General features: G+C 36.9%; 1 protein-coding gene across 1 annotated transcript in view; it reads right to left on the minus strand.

The window, feature by feature from the left end:
- Nucleotides 1-21,797, minus strand: part of LOC150089302 (uncharacterized) — a 600,028-nt gene that overhangs the window by 546,124 nt on the left and 32,107 nt on the right. The window contains exon 2 of the mRNA XM_090389942.1: nt 8,326-8,449. Within this exon, the coding sequence (XP_090246068.1) occupies nt 8,326-8,449 (124 nt within the window). The remainder of the gene's footprint in view (nt 1-8,325; nt 8,450-21,797) is intronic.

A 21,797-nucleotide genomic window follows, 5' to 3' on the forward strand; every position in this document is an offset into this window, starting at 1 on the left:
CAGTTGATTCTGGAGTGCTTCTTTAAGCAGAGCCTCCATTAATTTTCCTGGAACAGAAGTTAAACTAACAGGTCTATAATTACTTGTGTCGCCCTTTGATCCTCCTTTGTGAATTGGGGTCACATTTGCACATCTCAGTCCATGGGTACCTCCCCTGAGTCCAAAGAAGCTCTCATAATTATGGCTTAGGGTTTGCTAACTTCCTTTGCTGCCTCCTTTAATATAACTGGATTGAATCAATCCACCCCGGGTGCCTTTTTTATGTTTATCTTCAACAATTTCTCCTCCACTTTCAGTTATTACAAAATCATCTAGCTCACTGCCAGAGTATAATTCACTTGTGGCATTCCCTTTCCTGAATGCCTCCTCATGTGTAAATGTAGAGGCAAAATACTCATTTAGTTTGTTAGCCACCTGAGCAGGATCATCAACAGTTGACCCATCGATATCCACTGGACCAATCTGATTCAAACCTTTCCTTCTAGAGTTTAGATAGGTAAAGAACTCTTTGCTGTTTTTTTTATATCCTTTTCCTTTGCCAAAGATTTCTCATAATCTGCCTTTGCCTGCCTAATCTCCCTTGTGACTTGGTTACAGAACAGCTTATATCTATCATAGGCTTCCATGTCACCCATTCATTTATATGTATCCCATGCATTTTTCTTCACAGCCATGCTCATTAGTTCTTCTGATATACATTTAGGCCTAAACCTTGAACAATATTTCTTAGTTGGTATGTAAAGCCTAGTAGCTTCCAAACTAAGTTCTTTGAATGCTTCCCATTTTGAATTTGCTGTTGGTAACATTATCAATTGGTCCCACTGTATAAAATTTAAATACTGTCTCAGACCATCGTAGTTGCATTTACGAAAGCAAAAACCCTTCCCTTTACCCCTAATGGGAGTTACCTCTTTGAGTAAATCCCACTTCAGCACACTCTGATCACTCCCACCGAGTGGTTCCTTTATCTGCAGATTCTTAATGCAGGAAGAATCACTACTGATAATCAGATCAAGAGTATTATTCCCACTAGTTTCCTCCCAAACATGCTGATGTAGAAGCAGTCATCCATTAAATCCACAAAAGCCTTGCTAGTGTGTGAGTGACCAACCCACAAATTCTAGTCAATATCTGGAAATTAAAATCCCCCATTATAAGACTATAAGACTGTCTGATTTACTGGCCCACTCTATTTCCCTGTACAGTTTCTTATTACATTCATCAGAATCATTAGGCCTATAACACATTTCTACTCTCAATTTTGATCTCCCAATGCTTATGTCACACCAAACTGACTCGACCACAAAGGAGGTTCGGCAGGTGAAGGCAGATTACGAGAAATCCTTGGCAAAAGATGCTAAGAAAAACAGCAAGGATTTCTTTACTTATATAAACTCTAAAAGGAAGGGGTGAATCTGATTGATACACTTGACATCGATGGTTCGACTGTTGATGATCCTGCTCAGATAGCAAACAAACTTAATGAGTATTTTGCATCTAGATTTTGCATCTACACATGAGGAATTATTAAGGTTTGAAAATGGCAGAAGGTTATCAAATTGTAGCAGGATACTTAATGATTTTGTAATAACTGAGAGCAAAGTGGAAGAGAAACTGTTGAAGTTAAACGTAAGAAAAGCACCTGGGGTGGATGGGATCTATCCAGTTATATTAAAGGAGGCAGCAAAGCAACTAAGCAAACCCTTAGCCATAATTATGAGAGCATCCTTGGACTCAGGGGAGGTTCCCACGGACTGTAGATGTGCAAATGTATCCCCAATTCACAAAGGGGGATCGAAGGGTGACACGCGTAATTACAGACCAGTTAGTTTAACTTCTGTTCCGGGTAAAATAATGGAGTCGCTGGTTAAAGATGCATTGCAGGATCATCTAGACAAGACTGCAGCAATAATTCAGACACAGCATGGGTTTGTTAAGGGAAAGTCTTGTCTGATAAATTTGATAGGATATTATGATGTGGTTACAAAGGAACTGGATGCAAAAAATAATTTTGATATCATATATTTGGATTTCAGGAAAGCTTTTGACACTGTTGCGCATGGAAGACTATTGTACAAATTGGAGCAGAATGGTATTAAGGGTAAGTTGCTACATTGGATAAAAAAATGGTTAAGTGCGAGAAGACAGAGGGTGGTAATCAATGGGTGCTGCTCTTCATGGATTAATGTTATTAGTGGAGTCCCACAGGGTTCAGTGTTGGGGCCACTGTTGTTTTGTATATTTATCAATGATATTTATGAAGGTATATCAGGCTTAGTGTCGAAGTTTGCAGATGATACAAAGGTTGGCAGGGTTGTTAATGACAGTAATGGCAGTGTGCTACTGCAACAGGATCTAGATAATTTGGGCAGATGGGCTAAGAAGTGGCAACTGAAGTTTAACCTTGACAAATGCAAAGTACTGCATATGGGTAGAAGTAACCCAAGAGAAATGTATCAACTGTGTGGTACTACACTTAAGGTGGTAGAAAATGAAAAAGACCTGGGAGTAATTGTGCAGTCAGATATGAAGTTTTCTGAGCAATGCAGACAGGCTGCCAGGGCAGGTCATGGGGTTTTGTCAATGATATATAGGAATTTTGCTAGCAGGGAAAAGGAGGTGATTATCCCTCTGTATAAGGCAGAGGGATAATCACCTCTGCCTTATACGCAGTACTCAAGGCATGTCAGGCCACGCCTTGAGTACTGCGTACAGGTCTGGAGGCCTCATTTTAGGAAGGATGTAGATTTACTTGAGCGTGTACAGAGAAGGGCAACAAGATTGGTGAGGGGAATGAAGGGATCCTCTTATCAAGAGAGGCTTAAGTTCTGCAAATTGCAGTGGCTGGAGACTAGGCACCTGCGCGGTGATCTGATTGAGGTGTATAAGGCCTTGAATGGGTTCAGCACGCTGAATTCTGATGGGATCCTTCCACTTGTTCAGATTACGAACCTAAGGGGGCATAAATTCAAATTAAGAAAGGACAGATGTAGAATAGATGTGCGGAAATTTGCCTTTAGCCAGCGGGTGGTTAATTGCTGTAACAAACTTCCATCTGTCGTTGTGGAAGTTGATAGGTTGAATAAATTTAAGGAGGAACTGGACAGGCATTTGGAGGGAATGGTGTGATTTTTTTTTTTTTTTTTTTTGGCTGATGCTGCATAAGCTCATACATTTGCTTTCTTGCATCACATCTACTACTATTACACTGCACTGTCCAGTGATGTCGACTGGCTTCACTTCCTTGGATTTTGTGTTTCTTAATTAATTTAGTTAATTTTGTGTTAATTAAAGCATAACCCCTCCTCCCTTCCTATACTCTCTATCCTTCCTGTACATATTGTACTCCCCAAATTCCAGTTCCGCATTCCTTATATCTGTTTGACACCATGTCTCTGATAGCCCAATATATCTGCCTTTGATGTTTTGAGTAATACCTCAAATTCATACCATTGGTGTATACGCAAGTACAGTCAGTCCTCGTATAACACGTGTTTACACAACACGAATTCAATCATACATGATTTATAAATAGGGGAACGATATCTTATATAACACATTCGCTTATACACGATTCGCCTGTGTGTTTACAAGAAATGGCAGTTGAACGCAGAATTACCCCAATGGAACGCAACATGATAGGAACGAAGAGAAGATTCTGAAAATGTATTTATGTTTTTTATATCAGTGAAGGGGAAACACATTTCACCATAATAACGTAAAAATCCATACAATTCCAGCTATCAGTATAATTGCAAATGCAATTAGATCGAGTTTACTACCAGTGTATAACAGATTCCACCAGCAGGAACGCAACCGGAAATTGTTTTATGGTAGTAACACCTCGAAATGTGCTTTAGTAAAATGTGAGGTGTTAATAGTGTATCTCTGCCTTTATGGTGTTGTTTATTCAGTTGCTACACGTGCGCAGCTTTGTTTATGTGTATCAAGCGTGCTTTCTCATTATGTAATTGTGCTTTATTCCCTAAAAATGAGTAAAATACTTAAAAGGTGTGAAAAGGAAGGGTCCTGGTGAAGACACTGCAGATTCAGAGAGAAAAAGAAAAGCAATATCGATAAACAGAGGCGGACTGGATCAAAAATTCTTACCCGGGAAAATTTGTAGTGGCCTCGTACTAGCATTTATGGCCAAAATCACACCGGCCTCCGGCCCACCGGAGTTTCCCTGGTAAGGTTTATGGCCAGTCCGCCTCTATCAATAGAGAAAAAATATGAAATTGTGAAACGCTTTGAGCGAAATGAAAGACCATGTGATATTGCACGTGCTACAGGCATAAATGAGGCAATGCCGAGAATTACAAAGAATGCAGAGAAAAAAAACTTTCATAGCAGGAACAACTCAAAGTGTAAGTAAAATCCATTAGATTAAGACAAAAAGAATTGGAAGAGATGGAACAGCTGTCATCTGTTTGGATAGAAAATCAAACAAAAAACAAGTTTGCTTACGATAGAAGCAAAATCATTAGCAATATTTTATTACGTAATAGTCGTAATAAAATACTTACGTATTTTATTATGATTATTTATTGTGTTTGGTAATGTTTTGGTTACAAATGTGTGTTCAACCTTGGGTGGTCGGCACCTAACCCTATTTTTCCCATAGGGCCTGTTGTTTATATTGCACGATTTTGCATTGCATGAGGGTTTCTAGGAACACAACTATCGTGCTATACGAGGACTGACTGTATACATGCACCAGTTCCTATTCTTAGCTACCCTAACACAACCCATGTGTTTACTTGTACCGCAATGACTCCCAGCAGTCTCTGAAATACCTTGAATCTTGTTTTCCAGGTTGTTGCTCATTCCAAAAGAAGCAGTTCAAGAATCACTTTCTCCTCTGCAAGTGGCTACTGTTAATCTATTAGTCCTTGTATCCCTCCCAAGCTAGCAGTTTTCCAACCCCACCTAACACTGCCTCGATAGCATCAGCAAATATTCTTGAACCCTTTCTATTTTCTATTTAAATGTATCCCATCCCTGTAGAAGCAGTCTCTCCTGTTAACAAGTATAGATCAGGCTGAAAAAAATTCAACCCCTCGAGCCTTGCAGAATCTTTCCAGGGCCGAATTGATAAACAAGGCTCGCATCCTATACTCCCTCCTATCATGTCTGGGCAGAATTGCAGACACTTTCAAATTCAACCCTAATTCATGGCTTTTTTTCAACAGTGACCTGTACTTGTTAAGTAATTCCACTGGTCTCCTACTCTTAATATTATTAGTGCCAACGTGTACAACAATATCACCTTTTGTGCCCTTAAAAGATGATATCTGCTCTACGTCATCAACCTTTGCTCCTGGCAGACATACCCTGGTCCTGTTCCACCTATCCGTTTTACATACCATGTTCCCCGTTTCCCTGACAACAGAGTCACCAACAACTACTAGTTCCTGTGGGACCAGTACATTCTGCCTTGGATGTTGCCGCTATGTTGCGTGATGATCAAGTGCAAGCTCTGGCGTTGATGTGAGCAGCTGAGAGCTTGATTGGTCCCTTAATTTAGATCATTCGAGGGTATCCACCGTCTTTCAAACTCTCATATAGGCCCATAACAACACTGAGTTGTCGCCTGATTTCCTCACACTCCTTACATCATGCACACACAAAGACGTTTCCCCCTTGGCAATAACATGTCCCATACCTGATTGGTCCACAAACATCATGCAAGCAGCGCATTTTAAAAGGCTGTGATTCAGAGGGCAACTGACCCCCCTCAGTTCTCCCCTGATCCACAGCACTCCCATTAGCTTGAGCCTTTTGCTTTGCTGCTCTGGTCTGAGTCAGATTTTAATCAATTTCAATTTCAGTACAAAATTATAACTCTAAACTTGTATCCCAACGCAGTTATAATACTATATAACTATATATATTTTTTCAGTATTGAATATTATCTCCAAGTTCCATTATATAACTTCCGCATCAAGTTATGGATTAATTAATTATGTTACGTTTGTAAAATCTAAGTCGTTATATGTATTAGTTAAAAAGTTCAATTTAATTAACAATGAAATTTAACAAGATTAATAAATTTTACTGATTTATCTATAATACTATACTAAACTAATGCTATCTAGTACAGGATATAACGTTGTATTGTATAACAATGGCGGCAAGTTACGAACAGTAAATCTACGGACACTTAAAGTATTAATTAACTTCCAAAATCTCGCTGTCTCAATTCAGAATAAACCAAGGATCTTGACTAGGTCTATAAGCTACTTATAGAAAATACTCTCAGGAATCAGTATACAGCCCTCTTTAGAGATAATAAAAAATAATCCTGGAGGCACTTAGTGGGCGCTTCTGGAAACAATGAACCTTGGGGAGTTGTCTACAGAATAGTGACCAACAAGCAGCCAAGACATTATAGAAACAACTGTCAAACCAGATGGAACCCCGACTTTGTATTGGGCAGAATCTGTGAATAACATCTTAGACAGTATTATCCAAACTGAGGCTGGGGACTATTCCTCTGCCCAGATTAACATTATGAAAGAAAATACTGATTATGACAATGGCAATATAGAACCTCTGTTTACTACAGAAGAATTAGAAATAGCATTATATAAAATGAGGAACAATATAAAACCAAGAATTATATAAAACCGAGAACAAGAAGTAGGCTGTCTAATGATATATTATGATTATTAGCATATTGTTAAAAATCAAATGTCTTAAGCAATCTTTACTGAAACTGTAAAGGTTGCTTAAGACATTTGTCTAGAGTAGACATTTGTCCACTATGGAAATGCTTACATATCTTTTGAGGCTTCTTTTCCTTGGTGTCAATATTCAAATTTCTCAACATAATTTTAGTAGTTGACTGTAAGCTTTTTTTCTTTCAATGAAACACTACCACTTGCCTTCACCGTCTCAGCTTTTACTGTTTGGGAAGAGAGATAGAGCATATTTCAATCATCCAATCAGGGCCTTTACTTGAAACAATTTAATTTTAAAAGAAAAATATAGATCACGTAATTGACCAAATTTTCTTCAAAATGACTTCGCATATTTCATCTATACAGAATTCAAATTTTAATGCTGTCTTTTTCATGTCATTTACCCACAATTCCTATCATAAGGCAGGACTAATTTGGCAGAAGGAACATCAAAAGTTAACTGAGATGGACTATAGAAACCTTTGTGTAGAACCTGAATGAGGCATATATAAAGCTTTATGTAACAGAAGAATGGGCCTTGTGAGGTTCCCTTCAGGCAACATGTTGTAGCTCAGCGGAATAAATTATCTCACAGGGTTATTGAGGTGCAATTGCAGTAAAGTTCAAAGTGGAAACCTCATGGTCACTTTTTGACAATGAGAAAAGCAAGTGGAACCAAATTCTTTTTTTTTTTTTTTTTTTCTTGTTTTGTTTTCTGGCAGATAGAGAAAGCTCTTTTCTCTACATCATTTAACCATTCTAATACTAATACTTTTATTCTAATACTAATATTGTTTCCTCAAGCTAAAATGTATTAGGAAGAAAGAAAAATAAAAAAAACTGAAAGAAAAATAAACTAAAAACAGTTACATATTTCTAACATTCTAAGTTAATTTGTAGTAGTCTATTCTGTGATATATATATTATAAAATTATTTCCCCAAGGATAAGTTGTATCAAATGAAGGAATAAAAATTACCAGAAAACTTTTTCAAATGAATAGTTTGTTAACCACAGGAAATAAAGTACAGTAGCAAAGCAAAGCAGCACTGTATTATATTGTTGTAAGTGTAAAGAAACAAACATAGCTGAGGGGCCAAATTGTAAATACAACTAAATCACACATATATGTGTGATTTAGTTGTATTTACAATTTACTCTTAATATCATTAGTGCCAACGTGTACAACAATATCACCTCTTGTGCCCTTAAAAGATGATATCCGCTCTACGTCATCAACCTTTGCCCCTAGCAGACATACCCTGGTCCTGTTTCACCTATCCGTTTTACATACCATGTTGCCCGTTTCCATGTGAGGCAACAAAATAAGGTAATGATCCTGAAAACTTCTCTGGCCATTTGTAGCTAACCAGAGCATAAGCATAAAATATATTTTATTTATTTACAATTTGTGCAGATACCAAACAAACAGTAATCTTTCTGTATGACTATAACAAATTATATTAATAAAAAAAAAGATAAATGGATTTTATGAAAATAACAACATACAAAGAAACTGATCACAAATTCTTTCTGTGGCTTAAATACAAAATTAACATTATATGAAAAAAAAAAAAAAAAAAAAAAAAAAAATGCTAATACTTGTATAATGAATTTTTTTCTTAAAAAGTTTGCATACTTACTATGTCTTCTAAAATAGAATTTGCTACCTGTTGCGAATTCGGTGTGCACTTATCCCTTTGTAAATTATGAGCCTTTTCGAGTCCCTGTAGAAAACATCTTATTTCTTTAATATATGACCAAATTCTGAAATTGAAAACCAATATTTCATTGGAGTAACAATAAACAGATTAAATTTAAATGTTCGTATTAGTACTGTTTGTATTAATAGCTGCAAATGATGCAAGAAAACAAGTTTGTACAGCATCAGCCAAAAAAAAAAAAAAAAATCTCATTTCACCTATCCATCCATCCATCCATCCATCCATCCATCCATCCATCCATCAGTTTGTCTCATTCTTCCTGAATTTATTCAAACTATCCACTTTCACAACAACGAATGAAATCAACTGCCCATTAGCTGAAGGCAAACTTTCACAAATATATAATGCAAACAACCTTAATCTAAATTTAATTTATGCCACTTCACGTAGATAGGCTGAGCAAGAAGAAGAATCTAATCCGCAGTGAGTTTCCCCAAGCCATTCAAAGCCTTAAACACCTCAGTCAGATCATCTCACAGGTGCCTTGTCTCCAGATGCTGCAATTTGCAGAACTGAAGCTTTTCTCGGTAAGAGAATCCCTTCATTCCCATCAACAATCTCATTGTCCTTCTCTGTACTCGTTCCCCCAGCTTTACATTTTTCCTAAAATGAAGCCACCAGACCTGCATGCAGTACTCAAGGTATGGCCTGACCACTGACTTAAAAGGGGATAATCACCTACTTATCCCTACTAGCAAAATTCTTGTATATCACTGAGAAGACCCATTGATCTGATCTGCTCAGGCAGCATTTCTGCACTGCTCAGAAAACATCATATCAGACTGCACAATTACCCTAGATCCTCTTCATTTTCTACTACTATTAGTGTAGTACCATAAAGTTGATATGTTATCTGGGATTAGTGCTACTCATATGAAGTACCTTGCATTTGTCAATGTTAAACTTCAATTGCAATTTCTCAGCCCATATACCTAATTTTCTATATCTTGCTGCAGCCGCATATTGTCATTAACAACTATGCCAACCATTGTATCATCCACAAACTCAGACATTAGTACTTTGTATTTGTAATGTATAAACTTCAGTTGCCACTGCTCAGTCCACCTGCCCAACTTTTCTAGTTCCTGTTGCTGAGGCAGTACTGTTATTACTGCCGTTAGCAACCCTGCCAACCTTCATACCATCTGCAAACATGGACATTAAGCCTGATATACCTTCATCAATATCACTGATAAATACAGAAAACAACAATGGGCCCAACATTGATCATTAGTCCATGAAGAGAAGTGTCCATTGATTACCAGGGTCTGTCTTCTCCCACTCAACTATCGCTTTATCCATAGCAACAACTTGCCCTTAATGCCATTATGAAAAAGGCTTCTGAGGTTGGGTAAATTCATATATTAGCAATAAATAAACTCATACACCAACCATAAGAATAAGTATTTTACTGTAACTGAAAATTTACAAATTAAAATAAAATAAATAAAATTACTACACTATGTATTTACAAAAACTGATATTATAATAAATTAAATTATGTACATTGTGAAAACATTAAAACTGTAATAAAATCCTTGCAATAAAATATACTAAAATAAACCAGATTAAAAGCGATAAAAACGATAAGCAACCTGGAGCTTTCGGAAGCATTGGCTTCCTTCCTCAGTGTTAACAAAACTTCCTACAACACTTCCTTATATAACAGGCTCACGGTACTTATACACATGGTTCAGTCGGCACATGATCTGAACTGGAAGCGGGAACAGCTCGGGAGCGTACCAAGCAAAACCGTTCATCCGTACTTAGGACAATGGTTTCAAACAGAGGACGCATACCTCTGTCCCTATTCATGATATTGTTGTTGGATGAACTGATTCTTAAGCTCTCGAGCCATTTACGGTCCCAGAACCCATGCGCTCGATCCACAATAACCGCATCCTCTGGGGAGATTTGATGCCGCCTCTCCCAAAAATGCTTGGCCACAGCAGACTTGTTGTAATCAGCGGTTTTTATAGTATTTGCATGCTCCCCCAGACGATCCTTGAGCCGTCGTTTTGTCTCGCCCACATAACATTCCCCACAATCCAGGCATTTTATCCTGTATACCACTCCACTAATCAGGTCCTTTTCTATTGGGTCTTTTACTTGGGACACAACTGTGTGCAACCTCCGCCCGGGAAGCACACACAGCGTGTTTTATAACCACGCAAAATTCTCGCTAGATGCTCAGTAACGCCCGGATAGTAAGGAATGTATGCGGTAGCCACAGGAACAAACGGTTCCCGACGGGTGGACTCTGTTCCTCTACTAAATCTGTCTGTGATCCTCTGGGGGTATCCGCATTTTCTAAGGTCTGCTGTGACTCGTCTAATTTCACATACTTTGTCCTCAGAGGTAGTACAGTGTGACTCTGCTCTATCTAGTAGAGCTTTTACCACACTATTCTGATGTTGTCTAGCTTGTGCTGAACTATAATAGGTGTACTGGCCTCTGCACACAGGTTTTTTATACACTGAAGTTTTGAGCCTAGGGCCTATCCTAGAGACCAGTACATCCAAGAATGGAGGGGTACCTCCTGTCTCCACCCCTGAGGTAAATTGTATAAATTGGGAGAAGCTATTAAGCCAATGGAGTGCATCATCCTCTCTTCCCCCTTCTGGACCACGGTAAAGGTATCATCTACGTACCTCTTCCATTTCTTTATGGGAAACTGACATCCACCAAAAACCCTGCCCTCTAACTCCTCCATGGCCAAATTGGCCACGATGGTGCTAATGAGAGATCCCATGGCTACCGTGAACCTGTTTGTACATAACACCTTGGTACACCATAGTGGTGCTGGCCAGACAAAGTTCCACACCAGAACAAATATCCTCTACATTTAAAAGTGATCTATTACCCAAAGAGACATCATTACTCAACGCTTTTCTAACACAATATATTCAATGTTTAATTGGAATGCATGTGAATAGTGACACAACATCAAAGGAAATCATGCTCTCATTTTCATTTACGATCAAATCTTTCACAAAACCCACAAATTCTTTGCTGTCTTTTATGACATAGTTGGACCGACCCCCTATAGGCAAAATCAATTTAGCCAAGTACCCTGACAAAGCATATGTGGGGCTTCCTATAAATGATACGATGGGTCTGAGAGGGACTTCCGTCTTATGAGTTTCGGAAGTCCATAGAACCTGGGCAGTTGGCATCCAGTAGCATGTAAGAACCAAAAGGTCTCCCTGGAAATCTTCTCTGCCTTTAACCAAGTCTGTACCAGTTTATTAATGCGCCGCTCTAGGCCAACCAACGGGTTTCTCTGAGTAACTTTATACGTATTATTGTTCTGTAAAAGGTCCAATGCTTTTTTTTTTGTGATAGTCTTCTTTGTTTAGGATAACCGTCAATCTACCCTTGTCCGCAGGTAAAACCACAATTCCATCGTCTCTCCTCAGTTCATTCAAGGCTTTTCTTTGACTAAAGTTAAGATTCGGAGATACTTTCTTCACCTGGCTCAAAATAACGGCAGACTTCACCCGGATCTCATTAGCTAGGGCCTCCGGTAGCTTGCTGATGGCCCGTTCAATACCCATTGCTATCTCCGCAATGGGAGGTTTGGGAGGTACAAGCGTAAACTTAGGACCTAGATTTAAAACTCCCTCTTGCTCTTCAGTAAGTTCCCTATTACTCAAATTGTGAACAAAACGAGTACTTCTATCATTACGTTGTACTGTACCTTCTCTAATAACTTTATTAGAATAACGCTATTCTAATAACGGATAAAGTTATTAGAATAGTGGACTCATATAGACAGAGGCAAATTATGAAGTTTAATAGGTTGCTGGAGAAGGTATAGTACAACGTAATGATAGAAGTACTCGTTTTTTTCACAATTTGAGTAATAGGCAACTTACTGAAGAGCAAGAGGGAGTTTTAAATTTAGGTCCTAAGTTTACGCTTGTACCTCCCATTGTGGAGATAGCAATGGGTATTGAACGGGCCATCAGCAAGCTACCGGAGGCCCTAGCTAATGAGATCCGGGTGAAGTCTGCCGTTATTTTGAGCCAGGTGAAGAAAGTATCTCCGAATCTTAACTTTAGTCAAAGAAAAGAATTGAATTAACTGAGAAGAGACGATGGAATTGTGGGTTTACCTGTGGACAAAGGCAGATTGACGGTTGTCCTAAACAAAGAAGACTATCACAAAAAAAAAAGCATTGGACCTTTTACAGAACAATAATACGTATAAAGTTACTCAGAGAAACCCGTTGGTTGGCCTAGAGCGGCGCGTTAATAAACTGGTACAGACTTGGTTAAAGGCAGAGAAGATTTCCAGGGAGACCTTTTGGTTCTTACATGCTACTGGATGCCAACTGCCCAGGTTCTATGGACTTCCGAAACTCATAAGACGGAAGTCCCTCTCAGACCCATCGTATCATTTATAGGAAGCCCCACATATGCTTTGTCGGGATACTTGGCTAAATTGATTTTGCCTATAGGGGGTCGGTCCAACTATGTCATAAAAGACAGCAAAGAATTTGCGGGTTTTGTGAAAGATTTGATTGTAAATGAAAATGAGAGCATGATTTCCTTTGACGTTGTGTCACTATTCACATGCATTCCAATTAAACATGGAATATACTGTGTTAGAAAAGCATTGAGTAATGATGTCTCTTTGGGTAATAGATCACTTTTAAATGTAGAGGATATTTGTTCTGGTGTGGCACTTTCTCTGGCCAGCACCATTATGGTGTACCAAGGTGTTATGTACAAACAGGTTCACGGTACAGCCATGGGATCTCCCATTAGCGCCATCGTGGCCAATTTGGCCATGGAGGAGTTAGAGGGCAGGGTTTTTGGTGGATGTCAGTTTCCCATAAAGAAATGGAAGAGGTACGTAGATGATACCTTTACCGTGGTCCAGAAGGGAAGAGAGGATGATGCACTCCATTGGCTTAATAGCTTCTCCCAATTTATACAATTTACCTCAGAGGTGGAGACAGGAAGTACCCTTCCATTCTTGGATGTACTGGTCTCTAGGATAGGCCCTAGGCTCAAAACTTCAGTGTATAAAAAACCTATGTGCAGAGGCCAGTACACCCATTATAGTTCAGCACAAGCTACACAACATCGGAATAGTGTGGTAATGGGAGAAGAGGGCGGGGAAATTAAGTCACTATAAATGTGCAGGTAAATAATTACATAGGTCATTTCCTGATTAAATTTCGATCAGTGCATTATAATGTTAGTATAATGTTATTATTATACAAATAATAACAAAACTATACAAATATTTACAAAATACTAACTAATCACAATCACACCTCTACTTTATTTGGACGGAGGGTCAATTCGTCAGCTGATATTAATATATAAAAAACATTACAATAGAATATCAATTGATGCCAAGTGTGTGCACAGGGCCAGCGGAAGCATTGCAGGCGGATGCCAAGCATGGGTGCCTGCTTCCAAAAAGGTTTGGCCATAAATGTATCATATTTAATAAATAATAAAAGAAACTAAATTGTGTCCACTAATTATACAATGCACTATTATTCAATTATGTGCACTTAGGAACATTGGATTTCAATGAATCGATTTATGGTCTTAGCAACAATTGGTAACAGCAGGGCCGTACTTATAAATAGGTGCAAGAGGCGCTAGCTTTGGGCATCACGATAGAGGGGGGCCTCGCAGGGCCTCTGTAAACTGAAATTTTTAAAGCCATTTCTTTTTTTTAACACCCTGATCTAAACTAGGGCCCACTTGTTCCTACCATGTAAATAGAGACAGTACTTAAACAGCATACTCTCGATTTACCAGGACTGAAAATTAACTGGGACACTTCACGACTCCAAAGTAAAAAAAAAAAATATATATATATATTCCCTAGAAATCATAAAATTGAAGTAATAAATAGAATAGGTATAAACAGATGTTTTGCAAGTCGCAAATGAGTGACAAGAAGCAGCGTTATAGTCACGATTGGGAGATGAACGTACCTATTATCCCACAACCCCTGCTGTCTTCACACCCACCACTCAAATAAACAATGGAAAAAGAACAAATGTTTAGTTCATTTTAGTGCAGTGTGGATTGTTGTGTTCCGTCACACCGAAAAATACAAATTTTGTTTCAGTATTTTTCAGGAGTGTCGAAATTTTTTAATAGTAAATATTTTTTGTTTAGAAATCGCGAAAGTGATGGGTAATGCAAAAGAGTTGTTTTCAATTGAACAAAACCTTGAAAATATTCAAAAGTTTGAAAACGGTGCATCTGTTAAATCTTTACTGAACCATTATAATGTTCATGACCAAACCATATGCGCATCGTAAAAAATAAAGCGAAGCTATTGGATTTTAAAAAAATTGACATCGTACAAAATAAGGAAAGCCTCCTATTTGTTGTGTGTCGTAATTTTTTTTTTTTTTTTTAGTTTTTTATCTATTGTCATATTTTTTGGGTACATTGCTGAACATTTTTTGATCTTTTTGGATTAACCGCGATTTTGATTATCTGGGATTTTATTTTTACCATCTATCCCAGAAAATCATGAGTGTACTTTGGATTTTTATTATTTTTAAACATTTTTATTAAAGCGTGTACACAAACTAGTAATATTCTTTAATTTCTCGCCAGGAGATTTGTTTTAGTTTTGTAGTCCGTTAGTATTGTCACCTATCAAAATGTAAGTGCACTCATGGGGTTCCCTGAACTCGTGTTTCATAAGATGAAAAGATAGTATAAAACAGAGCTATGATGCTGAATACATTCTACGTTATGTCTATGGCATTCTGAAAGTGATAAGTACAATGCGATGGACCCTTCTTGTAATTAGCATTTATTACCAGGCAGAGTACAGTGTCTACTTCAGTTCGCTCCAAAGCATGCAGTTTGGTTAAATTTATGGTTTTGACGTTCGTTTGCGATTTTCACAACAACATGAGGTCCCTGGCAATGAACAAAAATGTTATAATCTGTTTGTATCTGTTATGTTCAGATTTATAGAAACAGATAAAATACCCACTAAAAACAATGGGTAATTTGGAATATTTTTTAAAAACAATTGGTATTTTTAAATTAATCCCAATTTATTTTTATTATTAAATTTCAGTCTAAAAATTTAATTAAAAAATGGAATCGAAGAAGAAGTTATCTGGTGCCCAGAATCATAAACGTAAGGCCGCGAAAGAGCTGCCATTCAAAAACAAGCCAGTGCACTAACTCATATCATTAAAAATACTGCGGACTTAGACTGTATCCACCTTGACACAAAACCAATTGTTGATGAAGAAACATCCAACCCAAGTTTATCAGCCAGATTAAATGAGAATATTACGACTGATCAAGATCAGGAGGAATTAATTGGTGATCCAGATCTCACGATAATTAACAATTCGATAAATCATAACATGGAAAACGTCTTAAGTGAAGAATCGTTTTGAGATAATTTGGAGCAAGACATTGTTATAAATGAAAAAAACGTTAGTTAATGTAAATTTAGAAGACCCAGCAAAATGGCCAAATACTGACGACAAATTATGAATAGTTTTATCCGAAATGGATAAAACTATTCATGAATAGGTTACCCTATTCAAAAGAATAGGGTAACCTATTCAAAAGAAAAATTTAATATTCAAAAGAAAAATTTAATCCGAGAGATACGAAGGGATGTAAATTTAGCGATGCATATTATAACAGAAAATGGAAACGGAGAGTTGGTAACATGGACATGGCTTATTTATTCGTTAACCACAAATTCTGTTTTTGTTGTAAGCTTTTTACGTCTGCTGAGAGCAGTAGCCTCATAAAAGGATATGATGACTGGGGAAAGACAATCAAAATGAAATATTGCAAATTTTAAGCAATGGAATAAGGGATAAAATTTTATTATAAATTCGAAAGACATTGAACAGATGAGTATTATCGTATGCTTTGTTTGCTACACTGATGGAAAAGTCGAAATCAAGGAAACCTTTTAGGTTTTGTGTAAGTTGAGGACTCTACAGGCTACAGTTTATACAAACCCATAATTAAACTATTGGGAAAATGGAACATTCCAATTAAGGATATAAGGGATCAAGGGTATGACAACAGGGCAAATATGAAAGGGAAAAGAAATGGGCTTCAAAGTATGCTCTTAAACACTACTCCTTGTATCTTTTACGTCCCCTGTGCTGCTTATACTCTAAATATAACAATAAATGATGCAGCAAAAGTCAATGCAGACACAATTAGTTTTTTTGCAACTGTGCAAGAATTATAAAATTTCTTTTCATCTTCTCCGAAGCAATGGAGAATTCTTTTAAAGAACATCTCACATTTAACATTAAAGCAGCTTTCAGACACGTGATGGGAAAGTAGAATTGAAGCAATCCAGCCTCTACGATATCAACTAGGAGAAATTTATAATGCACTCTATGAAATTATGGACCATGGCAACTATAATTAAGAAATACATGAAGCACAAAGTTTGCGTTAAAATAAAAGATTATAAATTTATTTGCTCCTTGATAATTTGGCATGATATTCTTAATAAAATAAATCCTGTCAGCAAACAACTTCAAAATAAAAATATGAACATTGCACTTGTCTTAGAATCCATATAATGCATTAAAATATCGATCAGATTCAAATAACAAGGATCTTCTTGAAACAGCAAAAAATCTTGGTGAAGATGTGGATGGAAAACCAGAATTTAAATCTATAGTTGAAGTTTGCCAAAGGAAAAAAAAAAACATAAATTTCAGCATGAACATCAAGATGAATCACTGCAAATGCCAGAAGATAGATTCAGAGTAAATGTTTTTTATATGATTTTGAATACTGCTTGGGCATCATTGAATGAACGTTTTGAACAACTGGAAATCCATAGTGAGCATTTCAGTTTCTTACATAATTTCTCAGAAATTGATAATGAATATCTAAGAAAAACTGTGATGATTTGTAGAATCTTTTAGAACATGGTGACAACAAAGATATAAATGGTACAGAACTCTATGATGAGATATTTGCTTATAAAGACATTTTCAGTAAAGATAAATTAAAAATTCAAAACCCTTTTGATGTTCTTCAGTTTATTGTATCTAATAATTTATCCTTTCCTAACTTAATGATTGTTTTAAGAATATTATTGACCATTCCTGTTAGTGCAGCAAGCAGTGAATGTTCATTTTCTAAATTAAATTTAATTAAGACATATTTATGAATGAGTATTTTCACAAGAGAGGCTTGTAAACCTTGCATTAATAGCGATTGAAAATGATGTATGTGCTGAATTAGATGTAAAGGAAATTATTTCTAATGTTGTAAATATGAAATCTAGAAAAATAAAAATTTTGTGAATAAACTTATTTCAAATAAAATTTCATATTTATTTATTTAAATATTTATTCTAATACTATGTTCATGTTACACTAAAACGTGCAACATATCTTTTTCGGCATTTATTTTGTAAAGGGGCACTCACAGCTATTTTGCAGATGGGCGCTGAACAACCTAGTGCTGACCCTGCATGTGCATGAGGTTGGTGAATGTTAAATATAAGGTACATAAATGGGTTACTGGGCAGAATCAGACACTTGCTGCTGACAATGCAGTGTGTGTATGTGGGATGCATGTCAACATTCGTTGCACTGCAAACAACTGCCTTCACGACATTCACCAACCTCGTGCATGTGCTTCAATGTCTAATACATGACCACACCCGGCATTATTTGATGTTCCATTGAAACTTTTTTTGTGTATTAATTTCAGCTGATGAAGGGACCCATTGTCCCAATATAATTTGTATATTTGTAAATAGTTTAGTATTTTGTAAATATTTTAGTCCTGCTCTTTCGGATGCAACAATATTCCTCATGCATTATAGAGCTAGAGCCGGAAGCAAAAGGCCTTTTCCTAAGTGATCTATGTAAAAGCAGGTAAATAATTACATAGCGATATTTATTCGACATTGAGAATGCTGTGTGGTGGGGTAGCCAATGGGAGAAGAGGGATGCAGGTCACATGGTACAAGTGGAAGGGGCAATTATGCCACTACAAATGCACAGGTAAACAATTACACTGGCCATTTCCTGATTAGATATCGATCAGTGCGTTTCTACAGGTGTGTCTTTTACGTAGAAAAGATCTGACTTACTTCATCATACCTCTACATTTTATATAGAAAAGTGTGCATGGGGGTTGGTGAGCAAAGTGAGCAGGGGGAAAAGCCCGCTAGTAAATTTATTAAATTAATAAAAATAGAATATTATTAATTATTCCAAAAGATGCACAAAGATACTTAACAAATATATTTTCAAAACAGAAAAATATAAAGGGTTAAAAATAAACAAATTTTACATAAACTCCATTGTTCTGGCTTTTACGTCTGAAAATTAATTTAAAGTTCAGAATAATCAATGCTTTCCGATATCTCTTTTTCTATAGAAATTAGAGTTAGCACTACTAAATGATCTTGTGTCACTGTTGTTCTCATGTATTTTTTAATTTTGAAAAACTCGATTCTCCTGAAGGTACAGATACAGGTAAAGTAAGTAAAATTTTTAATGCAACAAAGACGGCAATTCATTATTATGCAAATATTTGAGAACGTCTAAAGGGTAACAAATATCAGTGGGAAGAGATAGATTTAGTAATTCTTCAAAAAGCTCTGTCCCATTAATATCTTTATGCTCACCATTTGTAAGAAACAGTTGAAAATCTATGCAGTGTTTGCTTAAATCATATTTCGATATTTCTCCCAAAAAAACGCTTTAAAATTATACAAAAAGTGAAATTTGCTACAATGACCTTCCAATAACTCGAATCATTCTTCAATTAGTTTTATCTAGAATAGTGAAGTCAAATTCAATCTTAAATTTGAGTGTGGGGTCCAGAATACATTCACTGCGTTATTCATAATCGAAATTTCTTCTTTTTTTTCCGAGCTCTTAGAGGCACGGTATCTTTTAAAAGTAGCTTCTACGTCTAAAGCATTTCCAAGTTTGCTAGAAATTTGTAACAGTTCTTCAAAACCTGCATCAGAATGTTTTCCTACTAAAAAATCTTTAGTTTCTTTAAGCAGTCTTAAACATTCTATAAGATTTAAACATGGGTTCTGCAAAACCTTGTTTTTTTAGGATAACATAGCATATCACAACTGAACATATAAATTTGAAAGTTATTATTTTTCTTGCTAGTGACTCTACTAAAGGACGAGACACAGACATCATTTTCTGACAACTCCAACACAGCATCATATATATCATCTAAATGATATTGCAGTGGTTCAAGAGCATCTATGTGACTTGACTAAATTGTTTCAGACAGAACTTTTAAAGTTACTGCTGGAACATATTATAATAATGTAGCTCACCTAGAATTAGAACCAGAAAAAAACCCATAAAGCTCTTAGTATTAAATAAAACAATTCCTTCTATTCAGGCCAAAACAGAATCATTAATAACTAAATTAAGTATTAGCATTGGTAAAAGTATATTATGCAAGAAAGCAAGCTTATACAGCAACAGCAAAAAAAAAACAAAAAAAAAAAAAAAAAACACTTTTTCATTCGCCCATGCACTGGCCCCAAAAACAACTACCCCTTGGCTAAAGGCAAACTTCTACACATCTATCCTACAACTGTCATTCCTTGATTTGAATTTATACCCTATCAGGCGATTATTCTGAGCAAGACGAAAAATCCCATCAGCATTGAGCATGCTCAATCTATTCAAGGCCTTATACACCTCAATCAGATCACCTCACCGGTGCCTAGTCTCCAGACACTGTAATTTGCAAAACTTAAGCCTTTCTTCGTAAGAGCAACCCTTTGTTCCATTCACTAATCTTGTTGCCCTTCTCTGTACACATTCTGGCAGCTCTACGTCCTTCTTAAAATGAGGCCTCTAGATCTCTATACAGTACTCAAGGTGTGGCCTGACCATTGCCTTATACAAGGGGATAATCACCTCCTTATCCAGGCTAGAAAAATTCCTATATATCATTGACAAGACACCATGGGCTACTCTTGCAGATTGTCTGCGCTGCCCAGAAAACTTCATATTTCCCTGCACAATTCATATTTATCCCCAGGTCCTTTTTGTTCTCTACCACCATCGATGTAGTACGACACAGTTGATAAGTTACCCCCAGGTCCTTTTTGTTGTATACCACCATCGATGTAGTACGACACAGTTGATATGTTACTCTGGAGTCTAGATCCGGTTGCAGTAGCGTACTGTCACTAGTGTCGTTAACAACCCTGCCAACCTTCATTTCATCTGCAAACTTAGACATTAAGCCTGATATACCATCATCAATATCATTAACAAATACAGTAAACAACAATGGATCCAACGCTGAACCCTGGGGGATGCTACTAATAATATTAGTATACAAAAAGCAGTGTCCATTAATTACCATTCTTTGTCTAATCCCAATAAACCATCCCTTTATCCATAGAAGCAATTTGCCTCCAATGCCACACTGTTCCAATTTGTGCGGCAGTCTTCCATGTGGAACAGTATCAAAAGCTTTCTAAGATCCATATATATAATATCCAAAATTATTCTTTGCAACCAGTTCCTGTGACCACATCATAGTATCCAATCAAATTATTATTATTATTGCCCTTATATTATTTCTCCCTAACTTGGGGTTCCACCTTGTGTCGGGTATTGCTACCAAGTACACAGGGTGGTTGTTATGTCTGGTAATGAGTTTTAGATGTAATGAGTTTTAAAGTGGATATAATGCCTTGATCTAATAGCTGAATGAAAGAAGTCATATTAACCTAGTACAACTGTGGTTGTAGAAACATAACTTCAACATTTGGATGACTTAAATATTAGCATTAGCATTTAGCATTAGCATTAGTAGAGGCATTTGATGCAAGAAAGCAAGCTTATGCAGCATTAGCCAAAAAAAAAAAAAAAAAAAAACCCACTTCCACTTCACCCCTCTGTTCGTTCAAAATACCTGTCCAGCTGAGCCTTAAACTTATTTAGGCTATCAACCTCCACCACAAGGGATGGAAGTCTGTTCCACCAACCAACAACCCGCTGGCTAAAGGCAAATCTCCGCACGTCTATCCTACATCTGTCTTTCCTCAATTTGAATTTATGCCCTCTCAGGTGATTTTTCTGAGCTAGAGGAAGAATCCCATCAGCATTGAGCATGCTTAAACCATTCAAGGCTTTATACACCTCTATCAGATCACCTCGCTGGTGCCTAGTCTCCAGACACTGTAATTTGCAAAACTTAAGCCTTTCTTCGTAAGAGCACCCCTTTGTTCCATTCACTAATCTTGTTGCCCTTCTCTGTACTCGTTCCAGCAGCTCTACATCCTTCTTGAAATGAGGCCTCCAGACCTGTATACAGTACTCTAGGTGTGGCCTGACCATTGCCTTATACAATGGAATAATCACCTCCTTATCCCTGCTG

Source organism: Mastigoproctus giganteus, chromosome 2 (assembly GCF_048544385.1).
Source record: "Mastigoproctus giganteus isolate SK-2022 chromosome 2, ASM4854438v1, whole genome shotgun sequence".
Classification (NCBI taxonomy): domain Eukaryota; kingdom Metazoa; phylum Arthropoda; class Arachnida; order Uropygi; family Thelyphonidae; genus Mastigoproctus; species Mastigoproctus giganteus.